The sequence below is a fragment of the Opisthorchis viverrini genome, assembly GCF_000715545.1.
Source record: "Opisthorchis viverrini unplaced genomic scaffold opera_v5_43, whole genome shotgun sequence".
Lineage (NCBI taxonomy): Eukaryota > Metazoa > Platyhelminthes > Trematoda > Opisthorchiida > Opisthorchiidae > Opisthorchis > Opisthorchis viverrini.
In genome coordinates this window covers 1,259,851-1,286,339 of record NW_008751699.1, presented here as the reverse complement: position 1 = coordinate 1,286,339, position 26,489 = coordinate 1,259,851, and the positions used below count along the sequence as shown (strand labels likewise).

General features: G+C 41.9%; 2 protein-coding genes across 2 annotated transcripts in view; one reads left to right on the top strand and one right to left on the bottom strand.

Moving 5' to 3' along the window:
* T265_03159 (hypothetical protein) overlaps positions 1–24,495 on the bottom strand; it is a gene marked incomplete at both ends in the record, with an annotated part of 32,882 nt that extends 8,387 nt beyond the window's left edge. The window contains 3 exons of the mRNA XM_009167572.1: positions 9,254–9,350; positions 18,722–18,969; positions 24,408–24,495. Of these exons, the coding sequence (XP_009165836.1) occupies positions 9,254–9,350; positions 18,722–18,969; positions 24,408–24,495 (433 nt within the window). The remainder of the gene's footprint in view (positions 1–9,253; positions 9,351–18,721; positions 18,970–24,407) is intronic.
* On the top strand, positions 14,712–21,120 carry T265_03158 (hypothetical protein; the record flags this gene model as incomplete). The annotated part of the gene is made up of 3 exons (XM_009167571.1): positions 14,712–14,963; positions 18,670–18,879; positions 20,954–21,120. 3 exons carry the CDS (start codon positions 14,712–14,714, stop codon positions 21,035–21,037), a joined length of 546 nt encoding a protein of 181 aa, XP_009165835.1.
* Positions 24,496–26,489: the final 1,994 nt, after the last annotated feature.

Here is a 26,489-nt window from a genome sequence, read left to right as displayed (position 1 = left end):
ACCAACCAAGGAATTAAAACAAACATACGAAAGCCTGTACTTTGGTATAGTGGTCATTATAGGGCGAGTGATGTATTGCATGATTACGATATGCAAATTTCCCACAATCCGTGTTCACGATGGTGCACTGATCTAATGCACTGCAATGCATTGTGCATCCATTCTGCCCAGAAATCTGAAGATATGGATGCGTGTGGTGCCCAATATGTAGAGCTAACCCAGTTTAGGTCAAGTCAATGGCGCGGGTTCTTCTTCAAATTGTGTAAATTATTAGCCAGATAAATTCCACTCCATTGTTTAAATCCTTCACACCTAGTGGTCATTTGTATGTGTTTATCATTAGGACTAAAACCAGGAACACATAAAACTAAAGCAGTAATTCTGTTCTCGTTGATTATATTGGTAGTGTGTACTACTGAACATATCTTTTCAGATCAGCAAGCTAGCGAGTAAAAACTGACTGATGATGCCACAACAAAAGCAATCGGGCTGGAATGTTGCCAAAGCGTTGCTGGAAAAGAGGCACTGCGGGCAAATGTGTCGATCCATCATCAGCCGTACGAACCAAACAGTGTATCCGTTACAGTTTGGCTTGCACATGAATGCGATAAACAATGCCGACTGTTTGATTAACACCTAGGTAGGCATCAATCTGGGACGTGTGCACCGTAACGCATCATTTCTGACAAAAGGTGTGGGACGAACAAGACGTCAGTGGATCCACCTCTGCCCGATTCAATCATCAACCTGCCGGTCTGTCAACCAATTGCATCATGCACACTGAGTTACAGCGCGCACATGTATAAAATGTGCTCTAGAGAGCCTATCGGTTGTAGAATGATTATGTTACTGCGTGGCGGAATATCTTCAAATTCAATGTGATGACGGAGGAGCATTCAAACTGTGGTGAGGTGGTAAGATATCAGTGTGACTTTTGCTTGTAATACTTGGGCTTTATATGTACTTACAAGGTTTATCAACCCCAACGGGCAAGGTGTTTTGTGTGATGAAACTGCACCATCAGCTTTTGGTTGGAATTACTAATGTTGCAGAGATTATTCAAAACAAATGCTTCGGAATGCAACCATGAAACAATGGACTCACCTGCTCGTACAGTCTCTTTTAAACCCCCTAGACATAGTCTTGATTGATAAGTATTCTCTTACTAGATGACTGCACCTAACCAATGACTTGTAGTTTGCTTTCACCACTACCCACAAGTCACCCTCAAAAGAACGAAAATTTGAATACGTAATGGTGAACGTAGCAGCTTGATTTCTGCCTACACTGTCCGAGGACCATTCTATCCAAGTATCTAATCTAAACTATGTTTAACTTATGGTCTACCGTAGTGACGTTGTGGAACAAGACTGAAAAATATATATAGCTTGGGAAAGGTCTTTCTTTTGAAGCCAAATACTGACCCGTCTAAAACAGTATATGAGTTGTTCGCATTGAAACGGCCAAAGAAAACTGCTACATCTATCCGCCACATATAGATAAAATGAGAAATGTTCTCCCACTTCAAATAAACCTGTCAAGACTAGAAATCATTCTCGTGGAAATGATTCTTAACATGGAATTTTTTGCATTGTATTGTTCTTAGAACAAAATATTCAAATTCATGCGGAACACTTTCAGTTCCCCAAATTACCGATCCGATACTGAAGATTCTATGACAGCTTTTGCTTCTTCTGCATCACTACCTTGTTTTTTCTACAAAACTCTATGAAATTTGAAAGATTGTCCTGTCTTTCGACTGCTTTGTTTTGGTTTGATTAAGTGTCTGGACGTTCCTGATGAACTTTTATTCAGTGGTTTTCATAATGCACACTGTGTCTCATTTCAGAAGAATAAAATCAACGGTCATACCATATCTTGTCAACTAGTAATTTACCCTAATCCCCGTACACCTGAGCGATTTCTTTGTGATAAAGGTTCACTTTTGTTTGATTAAGAACTGTATACGTACTTAATGGACTCGACCGACACTACTTATTGCCCATCTTTTCAGTAGGATGACGAGCACCGGGAATTTCTGTTTGAGCTCATGTCCCGCAATGAAGTCAGTCTATGTCAAAAAGCCAGAAAGCAAGGATATTTCCAGTTTAGAAGTCGTCATTTGAGGGTATTTTCCAAGTAACTACATGAGGTGAAAAGATGTGTCGCGCTATACCCTTCCCAAGTATGAGTCAATCACACTTTATATCATCCCCTCATGGACAAACCGCTAGGCATTCAAGCTACAATCCGGAGGTCAGGAATTTGGGAAATTCCGAATGTTTCGTCAAATCAACACTGTTCATTATTCCAGATAAGAATGAAACAGTTGTACAGTGTTTTCCAAATTTTCAGCACAGACTCGGTTCACTTACTGGACGGAAACTCATTTGGAAATACCCGCTGGTCTCTCAAACTGGTGAAGAAAATTTTCACTTTCCCAGCCTATTCAAAATCAAGTGGATTCTTCCTTTAACTTTCCAATCTTTTTGCAGTTATGGGCCTACGATTGCTCCGGATGCTTTCTTTGATGTACCCAGCCCTTTATATTTAGGCGCAGGCTTGGAAGGATTTTTCCAAGTGGCATTAAATATTACTAGTCAATAGGCAACCATGGTATTATCGTCAACGTTTTGTCGCACAATCTATTACGCGTTGTGCTTCAGCTGCCGGAAATTTGGTGAAAATGTGATGAATCAATTTGGCTTGACCTGAACAACCACAGTACCAGCGCAGTCTTGTAAGGCATACCGAATCTAAGCACTTCTACATATTTCGCATCTAAACTTTTCAAGAGTATTTTGAAAGTAGACCTTGAAGATAATTACCGAAGACCAACTGGTACTTGAATCTGCATAAACATGCATTCTATGGAATTTAACTCATGAAATATAATGATTCTAATGATTATTATTACTCATCTTAAAAATTTATGATACAAATCTCACTTGAGCCTCAGATAGTACGATCCCAGAGGTGCCACAATATGTTGAGTAGCTCAAATGACAACAAGCACATGGAGAAAGCTGCGGTTTTTACCATTTTCACAATTCTTAGTGGAACGGGGTGTTGATGATAGTGATTAATGCTTTTTAGATAGTCAATTCGTTCTTTAGTAGTTAACAATGTGTGAAGTGGCTTGCAGTTTATTGATCAATAACGCAACCCCTGAAAATATGCGTGAAAGTTAGCACATGTGCAGTAAGATGGAGTTCTTTCGAGGCACATACGAGACACAAAAGAGATTCCTGGATTCGATACTAGAATAAATTTAACACTAGATTGTCCAAATTACCGAAGTAGCTTAGTATCATCCTGTAGGCATTCGTTACTCACTTTTGCCTGACTGTATTCAACAACCAATTTGAATGGCCTTGAAACAAATATCGCAAAAATTTCATTGGGTTGTGCTGACGAAGTGTATAAGCTCGATGAAACGAGCCATTCTCATGATTGTGCCGAAATTTTTGTTGTACTAGGCTGAAGTTACGACGAGCGATATTTTTTCTATCTGTTTGCTTCATTAAGGTGCTTAGCCACGCAAAAGCGCTTACGAAATAGATGACAGGTTTTCCGCGGTCGATATCTTGCCAAAATGTATCAAACAATATGGTGGTCGCATTGCTCCACAAATGCACTGACACAGTCCGAAGCTTATTTATCACAACGGGGTGTGGTCACTTTCGAACGTCTGTGTCATTGATAAAATCATGTATTAATGCTATGACAACCTTGAAATCTGAAATGAAACATTTTTCTGATTGACCAAAATCCTGTCTGTCATTCTGCTTAAATCTTGGCGTATATGTCAGATTTCACTCGACTGATGAGACATCCATGAGTTACTTCCAAAAAAATTGGGTTTTAGTTTTTTTGCTAGTAGCCAGAAGCAAGAAACCCTTATTATTGGTTTAGTATTTATTATTATTAATTATTATTGATTGGTTTAGTGTTTATTATTATTATTATTATTATTATTGTCTGACAATGTAGTCCCCATGAATGTGCTAGGGAAGAGCGACGAATTTTCAGCAACCTTATTAATTAATTACAAATATACAATGTATCGCGATATTTTGATGATCGTAGCGACTGAAAAATGAGGCGGGCTGGTGCAGCACATTTAGTTGCCCGGAAACATCACAAACGAACGATTCAACTGGGTTCCAGGTGAGTCCCTCTAAAAACCAAATAAGTTTGCAAATAAGTCTATTTCGCTCAAACTATTTGATCTTTTCGGGAAGGATTTAAAACACAACAACCCACAAGCGTCCGCCCCTAGACGTAAATTTCAGTCATGCTAGATGTAACTAGATCCTTCATTTGGAGCCTCACAAAAATCTCTTTTCGTTATCGAATAACGCTGCCTATAAGCAGAATTGTGTACAAAAAGCTCAGAACGTAGTTTTACTATGAAGTGTTACCACCATTTTATTGAGAATTTTTGTATCTCACAAAAGGAGTTTTCCTCATTCTGTTTGCTTTTTTCTATAAATCTGGTAAAGGCCTTTAAAATCGAATCTTCTTTCGTAAACTTTCTTCTTTCACTGATTGGAATATTCAGTCGATGCTAAAGTGGCAAACTTTTGCGTCCTATTCCGGAGCCAACTGTACTATTCCTGTCAAATTTTACCCAGAAATAATAATCATGCGCTTAAAAAGTCTGTATTCCTGGAAGTTGCAGCTAGCTGAAAATGCTCAAAATATCGGACATGGGAATCCAACGGAAAAAAATCCCATGAGTACTAAATTTTCAAACAACAATGTTTAACGTTACTGTTGCTGATAAAGCATTTTGGTTTCCATACCTAATTGTTGGTGCTTTCTTTGAGGACTGCAGTTGCCATAAACACATATCATAGTATATGGATAAAATTCTTAATATATGTTATGGTACATACATGTATCATACGTGGAATGTATACAACATGATGTATGACGGTGCTGCTAAAGGGAGGGAAAAATGATGATACTGGTGTTGATGAAGACTGAAATATTGGGACGTAGGGACAATAACCATGAGGAAAATGTAAAAGCTATTGTTTCTAGTGAGTGTTTGATAGTAACCGGTTGATAACGCTGACATAAATACTGTTTTGCTACCTGATTACTAATGTATTTATTGATGTGATCTTCATTTATTGAACAACCGAAAGAATTTGCCGTGGATTACACAAAGACTGTCGTTTAAAATATTAGTTGTACTTGGTCGCAGAATTCGTTGAATTCCTGCTCACATCATTCGTTTTAAAAGTCATCCTCCTGTCCCGGTGTAATTATTTTAAGGACTTAACACCAAGGGGGGGGGCAACTACAGGACCAGAAGTTCAGAGCTCATCAGCAGTGCATATCCCTGGTTGTGTCGGGAATTCCACCCCAGACATCTGATATTCGGGGTGAGTTCAGAGCTTTCGTCCTCTGGTGTGAAGACAACAGAATAACTGTGCTAGAATGAACGGATGACTGTTCAAATGAGTGTGGTGTGTGTGGTAATTTCAATTAATTCTACAACTAATCAACAACTGTTCAGCAAGTTTCAAGCTTCCCCGATGCCTCCTGACTGGGAAATCCTCACAGACACCGATCGATACAACCACGACAATTACTGAACCGTTGTTCGAAACGAGGGGGGAAAACCCATCACTCCTAAAATACTGATACTTATAATGTTTAAAAATTGGTTGCCGATAATAATAATTTGTTATTGTGAGTTTATTGGACCTAATTAAATAAAACAAATTTTATTTTTTGTTACACGAATCTACGGATAGTCAGATGCAGAAAGTCACTGGGAAGAGGAGTTGAGATTTGTAGCAGATGTGAAACAGGCTGTCGCTCAATTTGTGGAAACCGTACGCAACAAGATGGAATCCTCACTAAATCAGATTGTTACCCGCGAGGAGAAAAGGAAGCTACTGAAACTGCTGGATGAAACTGAAAAGTGTCTTCGTGACGAGGGAGACGCACAATGTGCGCAACAGCTTGGCAGACTCAGACGCCTGTTTATCCCGATGGAACGTCGTTTGATTGAAAGGCAGGTGGCCTTGAGAGACTTCCGACAGACTATTGAAGTAAGCCGAACAGTCGCGTCCACTCTCACATTAGCATTCATCCATGTTGTTTTTTTACTGCCAACTGTGTGAAAAAATATATCATTTGGCTGCAGCTAGAGATTTGCACTAAAACTTTATAAAGACTTCCTCTTGGGAGTTTCAACTGGAACTAACTTAATACATTAAATTTTTCAACTTTCCGACGTTGTTCAAATATTGGGCAGTTATGCTGATCAGAATGGCACATTTTTCGTAATGCTCAGACTGGCTGCCTCTGACGCACCACATGATACACAATCTGAAAACGAAAACTCGTTACGGTGACAGGCGACGGGAAAGACCATAAACCGTGTACACCAACAACAGATTCTAATCGTTTTAACGCGGAATTGTCTTCAGCGAAGCACGCCTGGATTTCTACGATTGAATAATACTCCTATTTGTTGTTTCTTGCATCAGCAGCATTGATTAATAAAGTAATTCTTACATTTTCTGAATCAACTTTAAGCAATTGATGTTTTGAAAATGAATGAACAACCAGATTTCTGGATCCTTTTGTCTTATAGATCACAACTCAAAAAAATGAAATGTCTCTGTGAGCATCTGTCATCGGACAATTTATACATGATGAGCCATTTGAAACGTACGCTTTTAGTGAAGATGAACGTTACTATAGTTCCATAGCACACGGAGCAGGTGAACTTCCTTACACATATGTTGCATGAGCTGTAGAAAGACATCTAATAACAATGTCATCTGTTTACGACGACCAGAAACGGGGATCGCAATAGAATTCAGCACATAATGGCCTCAAAGGAAGTCTTGAAACTGTCTGAACTGTTTACGCTAGTGAACTGGGATGTCCATTATAGGATCTAGCATGGTTTGCAACTCGTTTGACACGCAAGGTGGGCTGAATCCCAGTATCTTTCTGAGTGCTATTCGGAGACACCTAGCTGTTGGACAAGGCTGACAGTATACGTCGTTATCGCTGATTATGGTGAGAGTGATACTAACAAAGTAAGCTAGTTGGAGTTTTTGTCCAACTGATATTATGTGTTTTCACTATAAAGAATATCATGCTGACCTGTAAAATCGATGTTTCAGTTTATGCGCGAGTGGTTATTACAATATTCTGCGGCCGATACAAAAACTGAACCTGTTCCAAAAACGCGGAGAATTCGCTTGGACCAACTGGTCTCAGAGTACGAGAAATGGTTCCAAATCCATCAGTATGAAGAGGCCGAGGTACCCGAGGACTTCGCGCTTAAAACGGCACAACTCGTAGCGCATCAGCATGTAAGAACGTTTGATAAACGATATTATCAGATGTTTTTCTTTGGAAGGTCACACGACTTACTGTATCTGATGGAGTGAACCGTCACAAAATCTATCGAGATGTCATCCGAATTAAAATAACTACCCGAAAAACTACAAGGATACCTTCAGTGTTTATTTGATTTGTACTTGAACAAGGCATCCATCATGCCCTCACTACTGAATATGAAATCGTATTTCAACTTTTGTGGCCATGAAAGTATTGGGACATCCAAAGTCAGTAAACATTCAAACGAGATGCACAATGTCCAAGCTATCTTCCTTTTAAATCCATCCTTGTTATGTTTAACGTCTAATGAGACGCGCCTATTTCACTCTTCGGCTGTTTCCAAGCTCCACTTCCACTTACGCTATCATTATTCAACCATTCACCCCAACTGATCACATTAGAAGTCTTCTAAGTTGAGCGACAAAAGAGCCCTTGCTAGTAGTAAAAACATTTTTACACTTTTATTTTCCAAATCATTAACTGATATGGTTCCACTACATATGCCTAGTGATGAACACCATTCGACGCCGAAGAAGTAGTGCTCTAATATCCTTTCGGTACCTGACTGCCATGCCACCCAAAGGTTTCACAAGGGCTGGGATACTGTCAGGTTGCCCAAGCCTAGACAGGGGAAGTCGAGAGGCGGAGGTCGGGTTCGAGCCATCGAACTTCTGGTCAGTAAATTCGCGCTCTAGTCACCTGAGCCATCTCGCCCCAGTGCTGCTTAATGCTGAAAATTATTAGTGCCCATCAGGGTTGATTCCATTCTGCTTTTCTTGGTTCCGAAATAGATAATTCATAAAATCTATCAGCGCTTGATGTCTGGCTCCACATAAAAACATGGAAAGGGATATCGTTATTCGAAACCAATTAGTCATGGGAGTAAATTACGGGAACACTTTGGTCGTCTTACGTCTTACATGAACAATGTAGAAAGTGACCAAAGTACTTAGTAGTTCGCATCAGCAAGCCAAATGAAGATACACCTTATTTAATAATCAATCCATCATAAAAAGATTGACATGCACAAAAACTAAAGTTAAAAAATCAGTGCCCTTGGAAAGCAGGCAAGCTACTAATTCCATGTTTTGAATCAAATTATAGCGATACTGATTATTTTTTGAGCAAATTCACAGAAACAATCTCTTTGTTGAAAGTGGGACATCGTTGGTATGAGCGAGGATTCATGAAATTCTGGTCGAAAAAAGATCGCGTGAGTAGTACGTGAACACGTCTTTAGAATTCACAACCATATTCGTTATGGACCGGGAACACCAGAATATAGAAGTCAGAATATCAAAATCATCGCATTATTGAAGCGGTAATGCCAACTAAGGAGTTCTTTCGCCATACTTTGCATTCATTTTGGGGTCCTGTTTTAAAATTTTCTAATAATAAAGAATGATAAAAAGACTTTTCAGACTGGCTCAGTGTTTCAAGGATGCTAGTTCTAAAAAAGAAGTTTTGGGCAGATGTGCTCTGCTCGTCGGTGTTGCTAATGACCGCGGTTTCGTTTCGGACACTGTTTGGTTGCTCGCAGTCATTTCACGAGTTTATCTGACAACGCCTTTTTCTGGAGTTGCCTTTGCAGTGGCATAAAACAGCTAAATGACTGATTTTTATGGAATGGAATGATTTGTCCGCAATACGTCTATCTACCTGAAGTCGTTGACAAGAGACTAGAAGACTTCAATTACTTCTTAAAGTCAACCGCTGCTACCAGTTGTTTGTTGGTCCTTCTGGCTTCAACCAGACACTGAATTCTTTACCAGTGCTTTATAGGAATGCACGTTTAGATTGACATTTGTCACCTGATTGACGTATATTCGTGTTATGTACTCGTGGGAACCAAATCACCAGTGACCTAATATACCGACAGTGTTTTGTATTGCAGTCATATCTTCTACCAGTTCGAAAGGCGAAATTTTTGTGTCCGAACCCGACAAAGAATTGCTATCTAGCGCTGACACCTAAAAAATACAAACTACAAAGATTTTTGCTTGAGCCTTTTTATTCTAGAGATTCAGGTAAACTGTAAGCGACTCATTTCAACCTATCTGTCGACCAACCGTGAGCTGTGAAGGCGTTTTTTACCTGATCCCTATGACAGATTTGATTATCATGAAGTCAAAGATGTTGAACTACCTCAGATATTTCTTGAAAAGATATCACTGGTTGCCCGAAACCCCAATAACATAAGACCCTTTGGGATTTCGACCTCTTTCAGGGGGAGAGTATGAATGACCTGAACAAAATAGCGGCTCCCCTTTCGTCGCTTTGAATTTCGCAACTTCAAACTAAAGATAAGTGTTTTTCTAAGACTATGAAACAAGACTCAATTTACTTGAAAACACATCTGTAACTGCACATGGTGCCACTCAGTCTACTTCTGAGGGTGCCAAATGGTTGAAATGGTTAAGTAAATTTTCCACTGCTTGGTACAGGCACTTCTCACAGGCTATTTAAACGGTCCGCGCAAACGTGGCGTTCTGGTTCATAATCCAATGAGCATAACCCGGGTACTCAAGCTTCACATTACTATTCTCGATATTCCAAGTGAAGATGAAATTTTCTGATTAGCTAGACTATCCAGAAACTGGTCGAACTTTCTCAACACGAAGCGTGTTGTCCCTGAATAACAAATCCACGAGTTGGTGTTTCGTCCACTAAATATACTGTGAAATCCAGAACATCGTACCAATTGAAAAATGAGGCGGCTTTGTGGAACACCACAAACAAGAGATTCAGCTGGATCCCGTTGGTCTCCCGTTCAAATAAAACGCGTGTAAATGAGTTCAGTTCGCCAATTTGGTTGATAGAGAACATACGTTTGACGAACAACCGAGAGGTGTGTCTACCTGATAAGCCCAAAGAAACGTACATCCGGTTGTCGAAGAGTTTTCAGCAATCTGATGAACGGGATTCTGTCAAAGTCTATAAATGCAAAACTGAGATGAAAGTGCAAGCACACCATCAGTGAGTTCCGCTGTAGTAGATAGCAGATTCTACGCCTAACATCACTCTTTTTGCAGTTCTATTATCGGAATCACCCTTCAAGTTGTCTTTTAAAATGAACTGAAAGCGAATCAATCGAATGGCTCGTATGATAGCAGCTGACAGCCAATATTTCAACATTGTTCACATACTTTGCTTACCGATTTCAACAACCTAACTGTCGTCTACAAGTATAGTCGCCATTGTGAAAATTCTGCTGGATGTCCAAACGAAAGCATTTCTTGAGCAGTTACTTATCTTACTATACAAAGAAATTATTTCAAAAACTAGCCTAAACATGCTCATACAATAAACTGTCCTGATCGTTGACGAGGAAGTAACAGGTGTGTGAGATTGTTGCACAAATATTGATTGTTCCCAGCGATACCAATGAACGTTTCTGTTTAGGTCCAAGAACATTTTTCCATCAGTTTGGAATTTGCCCCTTCCTATGCTACATCCATCCACCCTACTGCATCCCATCACCTAACCATGAACACGTAAATGCTTGTGTAGTCTTCAGGTGACAGCGAAACGAGGGGATACCAGCGTATTGGAACTGTATAGATCGATACTAAAATGATACACATAGTAGAACAAGATGGAAACTAGTCTTGGCCTAGTAAGAAAGTTGCAAAATCTGGAGCCGAAGACAACTTTAAAAAAAACGATGTCTTGAAAAAGCTGACAAAACCCCTGATTCACTTTAATGGTTTCTTGGTAACCAACCTCAGTTACTGCAATTATTAGAGGGAAGTGACTACATCTTTGACGGTCAACGATGCGGCCGATTGCATCCAGCAGTAAAGTGATGACCGAATTCACCACCCTGCATATGTCGTTATTTTTCGAACATTTTTCGTATTCTTTGGCGAATTATGTGGTTTTTATCACGTGGTACTTCACTTCTCACTCAACCAGCCAACCAGCTCCATAAAATTACGAAACAGATTGAATGAATAAACCTAAATTCCTTCTGGTTCTTGGACATAACTCCCTGAGAATTTATCAAGCCTCAAAGCTGTTGATCACAAGCTACTCCAAATAATCGAAGCTCCAGCACGAGCCTGTACATGAGCGACGTCTTGGGCCGCCATCTCACAAGTGACTGCATATGTAATTCTGTTACCTTCATTAACTTTGTAGCTCGTATCTACCTTGTATGTAATCCATAAAAGGTCACAGCCGATGGATTACCTCGATAACAGAACGTTTCTGTTCGAATAAGTGGACTGTTTTGAAACACTGACTATTATTCTCAGTACTTTTCAAGAACAATTCGAATATCAAATTCACAAAGCCTACTCACAATATCTGTTCCATCGACCCTTGGATTCATAAACACAGGCGCTCGAGGTGGCATGGAGTGCGATTGTTGATGGCCAGAATATATCTGTGACGCTGGAAGAGAATCCTTCTGAAAGCGGTCTTGAGCATCCGGGGACATTGAATGTGAGTAAGTCAACATGACATAATGGTCCCACGTCTGTTTTTTATTGCTTTCTCGTGATACGTAGAGCTATATCACAATGATTAAATCTGAATGATTATGGTCGGAAATTTTCACCTTCCTCTTACTCTAACGAACACAGTAGGAACTATTTCGTCCTGTAAGTAAAGCTAATCTGTGCTGAAAAACCGAGAAGCACTGCAGCTGTTTAATCCTTATTGGGGATTATCAGCAGTGCGCATCTCACAAAACCCCGGAGAGTCTCGAACCCGCGACTTCCTGGCTGGTAGTTTAACACCTAACCGTTCGGCCACGAGCCACTGATCAACAGTGTGATTAACTAGCAGTTAGACAGCATATAGCTCCGATCGATCGCAGAACAAAATTTCCACACAAAAAGCCCAAATCTCCTCACACTACCAACAATCTATAAGTAGCTCAGTGGAAGAATAAACTTCACCCGATGAGTGAAATTTCCATCCGACAAGTGGTTGCTCGAAGAGGCAGTCAACACGTGTGACCGCGTGATGTAGATCGTGTGATTGAAGAGTGAGCGGCGTTATATCCTGTCTAAATGCGAGTTAACCTGAACGGGTAAGTGTTTAAACTACCAGCCAGGAGTTCGCGAGTTCGAGAATCTTCGGAGTTTCGTCAGATGCGCACTGCTGATGGTTCCCAATAAGGATGAAACGGCTGTACAGTGCTTCTCGGCTTTTCAGCATAGATTGGTTTCACTTACAGGACGAAATCTTAACCGCAATAATGGAGTTTATCAACTCTTGGTTGGGAAGAGAATAAAGTCAGAATAAAGTAACGGCCTTTTCCAATACAGACGACTGTATGAACATCATCTAGCTTTAAGAATATCCAGTATATTCACCATATTGCGTATGTAGAAGTTTTTGCCATTTATAAGAAAACGGAAACTGTGGGACTAAAAAAACTGTCTGTTTGTGATCCAGATTAGAAGTCCAGTCAAATCAATAGAAAAATAAAGCTGTACTTCTGTAGCCCCTAATAAATTTTTTTGCGGACTGAGAGACGCGCCTTCACATTCTTTAACTGGAAGCTAATCCATAATTATTTCACCCATATATCCTTCAAAACAAGGCTAGTCTCTCAAACAGACTACTAGCAATTTGAAGTCTATTTTAACAAACATGTCTCATCAAAAAGAGACCCACAAAAAAGTCCATTTACGTAAATCCCGTGAGTTGGCTGTTTCTCAGAAGTAGGATCTCAAGCTCTGTCGTTATTTTCTGTTGAACAGCGAGATAGATATTGTTCTTTATATCCCGATGCCCCAACGCTGAACGGCAAACGGCAAATGGCATCAATGAAATAAAACTCTTCAAGCTGCTAATTTACCGTTCTTGAACCCGATTCCAAAAGGGGTTAAGTGGGATCATATCATGAATGCAATCTACTGTTTTTCGGTTGAAACCGAAACTAGGCAATGACCTGAAGGTTCGGTTTCTTTCCTATATCAGTAGATATCTCAGAATTAATTGGAAGCGCGCTAGAACAAACCAGTTGTACGTGGATAAATGTTTCTCTACTTTTCTGGTACTGCCAGCTGGAATTGTCGTATGACCCAGAGGAGCCATTGTTGTTCCATCTACCGAATAGTCACAGAGTTGCTTTCGCAGTCCAAACAAGCGCGTTCCCAAACCCCAACCCACAACACTGAGTTCGTTTGGTTTGTTTGGTTGCTCTCACATCTGTTTTGCCATCATACAAAGGTACACCGCTTATGTTCCACCAAAGAGCTTAAACTGAAGAGATTTTCTCCAAAGCCCCGTGCAAGCATATCAGAAGTGTGGTTACCATGGGCAACAACCCTGTCTGAGTATCGGTCCTCCAAGTGCTCAGTCGTACAATTGCAAGCACGATAGTACAAGTAAGAACAAGTGTAATGATATCCAGGCCACAGATTACTGTTTATGCTGCTACGTTCTCAAAGCCAACACTGTCATCATCATCATCATCATCATCATCACCATCATTGTCAGCTGTTAGAACCGTGTACTTGTTGTGCAAATATTGTAGCTGCCGCATTTTATTTCACCGATGATTTGGGAGGTAGGGTAGCTAGCTGCGCAATGGAGCGTTGGGAGCCGATAAATTGGTGTGTAAACCTTGGACTGTTAAGTGAGAGGTTGAAAAGGAGTTATGCATTGAAGTCAACAGCTTGGATGCACGGGCGCGATTAAGGATGCGACTAGGCCAGCTGAATTGAAGGCAACAGCTTGGATGCACGGGCGTCATTAAGGATGCGACTAGGCAAGCTGGCCTGTGCAGAGTGGTCAGTTCATCTATCATGAGCTAGGTATTTCTTCCTAAAACTATTCCACAGACCACAGCATTACTGATCTGGTGTTCCCACCAGACCCGAGCAATGCTCCGAAAACAACACTTATAAGAAATGCCGTTTGTTTGTGTGAATGTTCATCAATCAACTGCTAAGGAAAAGATTATCAGTCGCACTGGACGGTTCGGGGATGCGAGTGTCATGGTTACCGTGATGTTTTTTTTTTCAGTGCACGCACGCACACAAAAAGGTTGCTTTAAAACATCCACTGCTGGATAACTTCACTATTCAAATAAGCTCGCTGACAGTCCAGTTAATACGCCAAATCTGGCTGGGGTCGTTGATGATCATCCTTTTTCCGGAAGAACTTTGTAAGCTTGGACTGATGGAAACGGGAATGGTCGTTACCAATTACCGATACAGTGAACACATAGGCTAAAACACTGACATCTTCTCTTGTCTCTTTTTCAAATCTTTAGTGTATTGCATCCCGTACTTGTGAACAAACGTTGTTGTACTTTTGTTTCACAGGAGCAACGACAATACATCCTGGATTTGTCAGTCACAAGATCAACAATGAAAGAGTACATCGAGGAAATGATAAAAAAAATTCAAGGTCCTCTCCAAGCATTCGTAGATGAAGTCGAACGAGCTAGATTTCTCAGCCTGCTAGTCGAAACAGACAACTGGCTTCAAAGTCAGTCCGATCACGCTGACTGGCAAGCCTATGAGGACCGTCTGCGCAAACTGGAGGTCATCGGCATTCTACTGGAACAGAGACTATACGAACGGGTGGAAATGGTCAAAAAATTCAAGTCTGCTATTGAAGTAGGTGATTTTCGCTCGTGACATCCACTTTGGATTATCTGCGTCACTGTTTTTTTGTTTGTTTCCAAGATGTAGCCATTAAAGGGCAAACCATCTGAGCCACAAAAGCAATGGAATGCGAATCCTAGGAGTTTCTACGAATGAAAATCAACCGAACAGAGCGATACTATATTGGTTCACCTTTGTTATCACCTTTTTGGTTGTATCAACTTGACGTTTTGCCGGTAATCAGATGGTTTATCTTTCAGTCTTCAATCTTGTTAGCCTCATGTAAAAACCTCAGGTCTTGAAGGCCTGTTTCATTTATATGTCACAGGGTTTGCCGGTTCTTTTCATAAGTATTGCTCCCTTGCCTGAAGGCGTCATTTTTGGATTCTGTATGGATGGGTCACGTGATGTGGCCGCATTCTCGAAGCTACATTTCTACACAATATATGACATGGCAAGTGAGTCGCAACTTTAATCGGCTTCTCTGTTTGGCAGAGCGATGCACTGCATCACACTCAGTGAAGGACCGCACCACATTGTTACATTGCATCGTGATGATGAAACGTTTGCATCAAAGTGTGCCGGCCGACGATCCACTCAATCCACAATCTAGCAAGCTGAGCTAAAGTTTTGAAACAGTTAGCGCTCAATAAAAGTACTTTTTTGTAATGTACTACTAATGAGGTTGCTGAAAATCCGTCGACAGCCCACGACCGGTTTTGCCCTTCTTGGGGCTCATCAGGTAGGCGCAGTCCCCGGGTTTCCGTCAAACTTATGTTCTGTTTGAAACCGCTTGCACAAAATTAGCGGATATGCGCTCATTGGCAAACTAATTTGGTTTTTCGAGAGACTCACCTGGAACATAGCTGGTTGTGGGCTGTGGAAGAGCTTTCAGCAACCTTATGAGTAGTGCTTTGGAAAATATATATCTATCGCCATATCTCGAATATCGTAGCGACTAAAACATGAGGCAGCCTGGTGCAACACATTCAGTTGCCTGGAAACATCACAAGTGAGAGGTTCAGCTAGGTTCCAGGTGAGTCTCTCGAAAAACCAAATTAGTTTGCAAATGAGTGTATATTCGCTAAAAGCACATTTTTTATCCAGACGCAGTTAGTTGAGCTACGGTGAACAAAAACTAGCCCAGCCACTTCAGGTTTCATCAAGTTGACAATGTACAATATCCACCAGTGCGGAAATTTTCTATTTAATGCGAGTAGGCGCTATCAAGTTGTTACCCAATACAGGGGTTTTTAACCCGTAGTTTCACTTAGCTTTGTAACTGAGATCGTCACAGTTCTGGGAAGTATACTAGATTCAGGGGTCAGCGGACGACGTGGTACGGGGTTTTTAGGCAGGTGCTCTGATGTTTCCGCTTCGAGGCAAACTAGCTGATTCCTCGAACATTTTGCTGTTTTCCTACCATCTAATTTGCATGTCGCATTCAGAGTAGTGATTGGTCGCCAGGATCCTACGCCCCTCTTTGGAACAACCTGGCATTGCCCCATTGGGCTTGAGCAAACTAAAGACGCGCTTCAGCTAAACATCAGCCGACTGATCTATCAGTTTGACGCCCTCGATTCGAACTGGAGTTCTGTCATTGAGAAAAGAACTGAAGTGACGAAAGCTTACTTGCACTTCGTCTGAAGGTGAAAAATAGGCTTTCATGTGGACTGCTGGAGTGGGGTAAGTGAAAAAGTATTCTTTGAGAAACATACAATGGACTGAGGCAAACACCTTCCAGCGTATGGGTGGACCGCTGAGAGAGGTAAGACAACGTGCTAACTAATACAGACAGTGAATTGCCAATTTTTCTTCCCCTGCGATTGCTTTGGTCTGGACAAGCCTCATGTGATAATGCCAGAATATCCTGGAAGAAAATATGCAGTGATGACACGGGTTACGGGTGAACTCAACTTGTCGTTTCAGTTCTCAGCACAAAGCAAGCATCCACAAAACCGAGGTTTTAACCTGTTGTTGGAGTCCAGAAACAACTGAGTGCTACTCTAAAATGACCAAGGCTTTATTGGTTAAGTAGGTTGCTTTAGACTCACAGAAATAATGTTATTTTCTGTCTTGTTTACTATTTTAGACGTTTTTTGGTGGAAGAAAATTCACGAAATGAAATCATTCTATCAGTTTGTTACGTCTACTCCCTTGTTACATAAAATCCCTGATCAACTTCTCTGTATCTCGTTCGAAGTGATCCCTGCTGAAAAAGCACAATTCTATTGACGTTTGTCAAGTGCATTAGAATCTCTACACACGTCTTCATAAAAGGCCTATCTGTGGTGGTAGTTCTAACTCTCATACTATTAGTATTCAGGAGGCATTTCGGATATCTGGCACTATTTCACCACCTGGCGATCGGTTAGGGAATTTTGTTTCATAGTCTCCAAGGTGTAGCTACAAAGGTGGAATAAAGTACAAACGTACGAAAACTCGAAGACCAGACCCATCTGATCAGCCTCAGTAGCTGTGAAACATGCAGTGGGATATTGAAGTCCTTCCAGAAACCTTATGGTTAATATGCTGTCATGGAAATATACTTTTGAGTACCATTCCAACAGAAACTTCAGGAATCTTGGACTCCGTTGAAGACAACAACAACAGCAACAAGAGATAAAGATTTCCTTGATTCTTCAGTTGAAACTAATGAAACCTTCAAATCAGTGTACTTCAGCAGTTGCTTGCATCTTCAAGTTCAAGAGAAAGCGGGTTTGATGAAACTTTTGGGAATACCCTGACCTTATGAGTGCCAAGAATGTAGAACTGATGGTGGATTTTTAGCGGATTTTAGCCACCTTATACGCACTATCACGAATGCATGAGGAAATCTTCATGTGGGACTGAGAATGTAAAACAAACAAGTGGGATGAGCGGGATATCACAGTCATTCGTTACCACATCTCAGGTTGAAAACTAAGGCTTGGTTCCAGATTCGTTTAATTTGGGAATCTTGCTTTGCCGTATACAATGAGGTTTTTACATCTTCTCGTTGTTGGTTATAGTTGTGAGGAGAGGCTGGATTCTTATCTGTGTTGGTTGTGCGGGTGACACTGAATATTTTGACTAGTTCTTTTCAAAACAAAAACTGTTATGACAATAAATCAACAAAAACGACACTTTACTGTTCGACAGTGATATATATATATATATATAGACCATGCATTATCTGGGCTGAACAGGACAAAAACCAGATGCGCCACATTTAGCGCATTCATAAAGCGCGAAAAGTTTCCAAAGTACTGCTGTACATTGTAATCGCCACTTGTCTGAATAGAATCGTGGGGACCTAACTATTCTGTAAGCTAGAACGCTCTGTTCTCATGACTCGTCCCATTTTCGGTTACCGGTATTTGAATGGATGGCTTCTGTCAACAACGATCCATCATATTCGGTTGTGCGGCACTCCTATATACATCCACATTCAACACGTATTGTGGAAAAGTATCTGTATCGATCTAACCGGTGTGCTTTCAGCTGACCTCGAGTACTCTCATACAGCATGGATTTTCACTTAGGATCAAGCTCACCAAGTTACAGGTTGCCACTTTATCCTGATACCAAGTTCCGAAGTGCGAAATTTCAACAACCTAGCTTGTGGAATTCATGTGTGTTGCTGAGTGATGGTAGATCGTTACTTAAAATTTTATTCTTTTGTTTATCTATTTCTTAACCTTCAAATTGTTTACCTTTGTCTTCTATTTCTCCACAGCACTACCAACATAGGTTGTCCCTCATGCGATCTGGTGAACTAAAATACGCACATGTGGAGCCACATCATATTTGCCAGCTTCAAACTTTACTGGATCAGTACGACATGTGGCTCCGGGAACAACAAATGCGTCAGCAATGCGTCGAACACTATGACAATTGTCACGAGGACCCACAACTGAACACCCTGGGTATTGCCCACAGACTTCAGGTAGGTAACACATTCCAGTACGATCCTGCATTCGCACACGAACACATTCAAGGGATTTAAAAATATTTCCTTGGTTGGGCGTGACCTCTCCTACAAAAATAATCAAATAGAAGTCTACCACAAGATTTATATTTTGAAGCAGTGGGAATTCACATGCATGTCTGAGGTTACAAAGCTTTCGCGAGGTTGAAATAAATTCATTTCATCTAAATCGAATGTACCATATATTGAATGATCTTGTATAAGTGCTATGTGATATGCACTTTGAACGATCGTCAGTCACCTATGTCGATTTGAACCATTTTGACCCACCTAAAGCCACATAAGGACCATCAAATGAGGTCATTTAGCGTCGCGTTTTTATTAACCAATGAGCGACAATTGTACTTGTTAGGTACCCAATAACCATTGAATTATTGGGCATTTGTCTGTCGTATTCTCCGGCCATATTACTTTCAAATGAGATTGCAACGAAAGTTTCTGTGAAGCTATCTCGAGCTTTATTCGCGGCCTGATTAAATCAGTCAGAGTTTACTTGTATTGCTGAAAAGCGTACTATCCACTTTTATAACACGCTGCTAGAACTGCCGTTCCAGTGATAAACTTAGGCCAATTGCTTTGCGGGTTTCTGCAGTGAAAGTGAAAAGGTAGTCAGCCATTTTGAAGACAGAAAGTGTCTTCCTCTTGGCTTCAAAGATAGAAGTGACTGTAAGTGAAGAATATTCGTCTTCTCAAAGATTTTTCTTGACAGAGATGTTCCCTCATGGGATTGAGTGACGACCGATGTACCCGAAAACCTGACATATGCGTATCATTCAAAATTGATTTTTCTTGGCACCTTAATTCAAAGCTACTGTATAACGGTCTAGCCCAGATAGTAACAGCTACTTACAGTCCAGTTTAAATATACCAGGACTAAAAAACCTGTCGTATTCAGCTTACTTATTTTGAAAATTACTTGTTAGATTCCCCTGGTTCAGTACTAAAGGTACTTATTGAGAGCAATTGCGCCGGCCCATAGCTTGATGAACCAGAATTTATTCAGCTGTTTACCAAAAAATCAACAGCACTTCTCAGAAGAAACGTCATTAACTTGCCCCTTACTGAACGCGCCTGTCTAATAAAGCTCAAAAACTTTCACGTGAATCATAACGATCGATGTGAAGCCACAGCAGGGGATCACGTGACTTACACGGCATATCCGTCTGGCTCGCCAAACTCTGTTTAAGCCATTAATGATCTTAACTTGGAAATGCATCGATTATATATTTTTCTCCAGTGACTTTTTCCATAAATAAGCTCTCTGCACAAACGGTGCGGTCATCATCTTTCTCACGCCACTTTTTCTTTTCTTCCATAAGCAGTTTCAGAACTGCTGACCAAAACTAGGAGCCTCTCGTCCGCGTTTCCCGGTACATGCTTGTTCAAATAAATACATGTATAATTTACTTCCGGCTTTGATTACCATGGTGCCCACACCGTTTTGCACATGTAGGGTTCCATAAAACGACTTTCTATTCCAGCTCGTGCTATACTATCTTCCTCCCACTCCCTGGCATACAACTCCTAAACCATCTGCCCAAACCTAAGCACGCTTCGCTCGACAGTTAATTTTCTGCCCGATAGGCAAAAGCTACACATCAGTTGTGCTTGAGCACTTAAGCCTAAGGGGAACCATCCGAAAACCGAAAAAAATGCGAGTATACGGGTGGTTGTCTTACAAGTGGTTGTTAATCTGTTCGCCGAGCTTGACAATCGGGCTGTAGAAGGGTTGCAGTACAAACTTATTGGCTGGTTTATACATCAGCAGTTAGTATTCTGCACTGAGTACTTTGTGCTTGATTGCAGCCTTTGTATATTCAACTGATTACTTAGTATAGTGAATAAATGTCAACTGAATTTGCGCTGGTCTTATTATCTCGTGAATTTTTCTTCACATCTACAGTTAAACCACATACCATTGGCCTCCCACGACCGCTCACTGTTCTTGGGGTTCATAAACGACAGTTACTGACTCTGCGGTGTGTATTTGATACCTTGTCCATTGTTTAATGTTCACCGATGGTTTTTCCAGAGCCTTCACGATTTCTGGAGTTCGATTGTATGTAAGAATGACCCCGGTGCCCAGAGGTCCGCCATTTCAATCCACCTTCCTTGAAGGGAACAGTTACAAGAAGAAGCTGCTGTTCAACCTGACGGACAATCTGCGGTCTAGTTGGCTCATGCAAGACTAGTGAAAGCCCACCGAGTCATTTGTAAAAACAACAAATCATCCCAAAGTACAACATTTCGTGTGAATACGTGTTTTATTTGATTCCCAGTCTATCGCGAGTTGATCTGGAGCAAGAATACGTAGTTAAAAGAATACCGGTATTAATTTCCGATCCGATTAGGTGCATACTAGAAACAGCCAGTTTACAGTAAAAGAAATAATGAACTAATGGGAGGAACCGCTACATGAGTGAACAAATCGAATTCATCATTTCATCGCTGATGCAAACTAACAGTTTTCGTAAAGTTTGTTTTATGTGCATAGGCTCGCTTGATACTGAACACCTCTCAGTTTTCAAGAAGGGTTTTCTTGCTTTGGTTTCATTTCGCTTCATTTCATCTGACCAGTCACATAGGTTCCAGTCTCCAGATCAAAGCTGCAAATGGTATACGGCATGTGGATCAGGCATTCTGCAGTTTAAACTATCCTTAATTTTAATTTGGCAGCAGGTTTTCCGCATCCATGGCTCTAAAATAGATTAGATGTCCCAGCACGAATTTCCTACAAAGTTACTGTAACAATGTAGCTAGCACCGAGCAATAGCAATGGAAGTGGCCCGTGGTCAATGCAACGCTGTGTTTGGATGGACAACACATCTATGAATCACGTGCAAGGTGGTTTAGCGAGTTTAGGCTCAAACACAACTTACAAAAGCTTCATTGAGTAGTTTCACTGAAACATTTTTACATCATTTTTATGCTTACTCTCACCAATTGGTGTTCCATTCTGTTATCCGGACTCTGTACACATTCACTTCAAAGGTATGAGATGGAATTAGGCTGAAAACACTCCCTCATTTCTTTGACAGCCATCATGAGGCTGTAAAAAATGGGGCTAAATTTTATTTTCCTGCAACTTTCCCCATCTTTGGGATAACAACCTTGTACGCGTAATCCATGAACACAATAAAAAGTGTGACATCAAAGATGGGAAACCCATAAGCCTGTTACACTGTAGCTTGTTGCAATCCATGGGTAATCAAAAATCCTGTTACTGAACGGATATCGAGTGTTTTAAAGGTTGAGATTATCCCTAATAATCTGGAAATTCAGACAGTTCTTGTGAAAAACCAAGCCTTTTTTATCACCATCAGGATTACATAATCTTAAGCGGACCATTAATTTTAGTGCATGATACATGTACATCTGTTAGAAAGAAGAAATATGATATTACCGACAACTACGGGAGGGACAAGAATTTTGTAGAAAATAGATCTGTAAATTCTTACAGTAACTTAGTTAATTGATAATTCGTTCTTAGTGTACAGTTTGGGCCACCAGGTGGCTTCTTGCCTATGCTATATAGATTCCTTTGGCTTTACAACGGGTATGAGACATTCAGGTAAAGAAAGATAAAGTTCAGCGTAAGCAGTTCGTAACACCACCTGGTGTGCGCAAGCCCATTCGGGAATGAATATCAGCCCCCTGTCATTCACACTACATAGGACTCAAACTGGGATGTGATGTTATTCACTCGTGATTCATCCTACGCCCCCGATCAAGTTCTTCGGAGCAGCGAACTCGACCGCGATCACGATCAGTGAGCTACAAAAATTAATGAAATCTCCTACGCCACGTGTCCTCATGGAGTCCTAGAGGCACAATAACGGTCGCAAGCTGTATGCTGTGACCTGGTAGTGAGCAATGTACTCTTCGATTCTCCAAAAGTAGAGCCACTGATGTGGATGAAGTATTATCTGTAGGTGATGTGCCATGGTATAGCCAAATATGGCAAAAGCTACGGGTCGCAATACGAAGAATGTCTTCTGATAAAACAAGAATGAATAGCCAGTTGGTGTCCACATCCACTCGCTGCCTCGTGGGTCAAGCTATTTAGTTGATTCCCACGATTGGGTACTTCATTCAAACTTGGGTGACCTGGAAGTAGCATTTACACCTACAATCTGTATTTCTTTCTCTGTCCAGTCAAACAAATCAAAATTAACTCTTATCCAGTTCAAACGATCCTTTTTACATTTTTGTTCCCAAAACCCATATCTTTTATTAGTTCGGAAAACGGATATCTTGTGCTCAGACCTTGCCTCATCCTTCGATCGGTGCACGTTGTACCTTTGAAACATATTCTCAAGACCCTAGTTCGGTGGCGTTCAGTATTCGCACAATAGAGTTTCGAAAGATATTAAGCGTCCCTGATGGACTAAAACAGGTCGGTATTGAGTTCGGGATACCAGCATAAACCTCTGAGCTCCATCTAGGTATTCAGGGTTTCCAGTGATGCTTGTAAAGTAATTGTTATATCCAACAATTTTTCCCACTCCAGTGTCTTCTGCCAGAAAAGAACTCACCGATAAGGATACACAACAGTTTTAATCCAAACCAGATAGTGCGTGCGAGTGCAAAAGTTACGACGGCCCCGCGCTAGTTGAAGGGCGCTTTCTGACAGTGATCCAAACTGTCCGATAAGCGTCTATTAAACGCTCATCAACACAGATCCAGCTTGTATGAAATGCCAGAACGGTGATCACATTCGGTGGTGCTTCTTTGGCGTGCCTGAACACTCATCGGCCGAATTGACCGAAAGATTGACTGGCCTGAATGCATGCCGGCTTTTCTACCGAAATTTTGGTGGAGTTTTAGGGTTTCAGTAGGTTCCGGGCATTCTGGCGTTACTTTCAGCAACCTGAACTTCCTGATAGTATTCCATCAGAATTTTCCACAGAGGTATGATTGCTTCACTGGACAATACAATTTAGTTGTTCTCAGAGACACGAACGTAGGTAAGAATGGTTTTCGGTTCGAGCATAAACGGAACAAAATACAAGATTTTGATGCAAGAATTTTCATTCCGTTCGCAAAGATATTCCAGGTAGGAGCATTGTGATGCCAAGGAATCCCTAGTTCAGTCAAACCCCACAAAACTCTCGGCACCAACTCTGATTCCTCGCATTTTATTCTTTTGATTTTTTATGCTCCCGATGCAGTGGATAGTGGTGTCCACAAGTTGCAATAAGGCCTAGAGGCGCTGTACTGGATCGTATTCCAGCAAATAGTCGCCTTTGTGCCGTTTGTCAGACCAGCTCATGAGAGACTAACGCGACTCAATCTGCAAGCGTTGATTGTCATTATATGCATCGACAGACGATAGCTGGGAGACTGAGGAGGACAGCTTTGATTGATAACGCCAAGTAATTAAAAAGTACACATATCGCGTTTTAGGCGGCGGCGTGAACGTTTAATTTCACTGACTTAATCTTGACGAAAAACATGTTTACAGGCTAGTGGTGAATAAAGCTTACGGCACAGATAATCAGGAGTGGCTCTCTCAACCACAACCTTCTGTCTTTGGCACAGACTCGCTTCCCAAATGCTGCCACCTTGTCGCATGTAGACCAACAACTTCCAACCAGCCACTGACAACGTGGCAGTCACCTTCTTGTGGAGATCTTTGTTGCGAGATTGTCGTTCATTATGGGGTATATTACTTGGATCTTGTCATGGTGTAACGGTGATACTGCTGATGGAGAGGCACGCGAGTGGTATGTGTTGTCCGTAGAATTTCGCTTTCCGTTTTTAGAAAGGGGGGATCTGTTGCGGAATTTATGGAGCCACTTTGCGACATTTCCTTGGACTTGACCGACGAATGAGTGGAGCCAATGAATCTCCAGGAAAGTTCAAGAAGACGCGTTCGGGAGACGATGAGTGTCCAGTTTTTGTAGATATAATGCTAATTAGTGTTTCGCTTCCTTGTTCAGTGGTCTGTAACCGGTCGGTTGGCATTCCCTAATAAATAACTCCGCAGCGAAGGCCTTCTTCCTTTCATTTGGTGCCGTGAACGGGATAAGGATGAAGATCCCGTGGCCGAAACCTTTTGAGGATGGGGATGTTTGGACCTTCTTGGAGGACCTTGAGGAGGTTGCGGAGGCTGCCGAGCTGGAGACCAACCAGGATAAGTTGGCAGCGCTGAAGCCCCTCCTCAGGGGCCGCGCGAAGGCGGCCCTGGATGCGGCCAGAAGAGGCCCTCGGAAGATGGACTGGGCCGCCGTGAAGGAAGTCCTTGCAGCAGTGTTTGATACGCCGGCCGACCGCCAGGAGGCTATGAGGCCGTTCAAGACGGCCACGATGGCATCCGGATCTGAGCCGACCGTGTTCTTTGCCAGCCTGCAGCAGTTTTTGGATCGCGCTTTGCCGGGGGCTGGAAGGAGTGTCGCGACACCAGTTGCTGCCCGACCAGTTCGTCGGTGTGTAGCCGGCGCTTGGTGCCCCATCGCGGTTGGCGCGACCAACTGGTCACTTGAGTGTGGAGGAGCTGGTGCGTCTGGCCCGAAAGCTTCCCAAGGCACCACTGATCACATTGCAGCCTCAGGAGAAGAGGGATGGTTCATCAGTGGAGACCAGTGCAGACCAGAGTGGACCAACACACCGAACAGCTGGCAGCCGTAAAGACGGAATTGCGGAGGCACGTCCGAACCGGCCAGTGCCATATGTGTGGCAAGACTGGCCATTGGAAGAACCACTGTCTCTGTACCCGATCACTTATTCAAAATGAAAATTTAGAGTACTCCTGTTTTCTGGAGTGGGTCGCGATTAGCGCACTGACACAAGCTACCATACGAGCCGTTGTCGAGGTAGACGGGAAAAAGTAGTTATGTTTGATTTATACAGGAGCAGGCGTATCGCTGAAGCAAAAAGGGAACCAAGCTGAACACAGACCCTGCGCGCTGACCGTGAGAGTTCTTGGTGGATATCGACTGAAGATTGACGGATTGTCGACGCACTAGATAAGCCTAGGTGACAAGTCCGTGCATCACGCGTTCCTGATCAGCCCAGACGTAGAACAGACGTGNTGATGCCTCGTGTAACGAAGGGACTCCAGAATGTTACCGTGTACAGAGACGATATCGTTGTGTACAGCAATTCGGAGCTAGATCACCCAGTTCACTTATAGGCTGAATCGAAGCGGATCCGGGAGGCTGGCCTGAAGGTAAATGGAGCCAAGACACAGCTTGCTCGGAGTTCGGTGACACTGCTGGGGCATAAAGTGGGTCAGGGAGAAGTGAACCCACTGCCCAAAAATTGGTAAAGATCAAGGGTTGTACTATTCCCAATTCAAAGCGGTCTCTACGGCAGTTTCTTGGACGAACAGCATACGACAGCCGGTTCGTTAAGGATTTCAACAAGATCGCTGCGCCACTGTACGATTTGCTCGATCAAAACCGGAAATTCGAATGGACCGGAGACGCTCATTAAGCTTTTGTGTATGTCAAAGCGCGGATGTTGGATCAGCAACTGAACCCCAAACTGCCCGGGGTCGGAGAGATATTCGTTGTTGCGATGGATGCCAGTAATCGCGGTATCGGCGCAGTGCTGAAGCAGAGGAA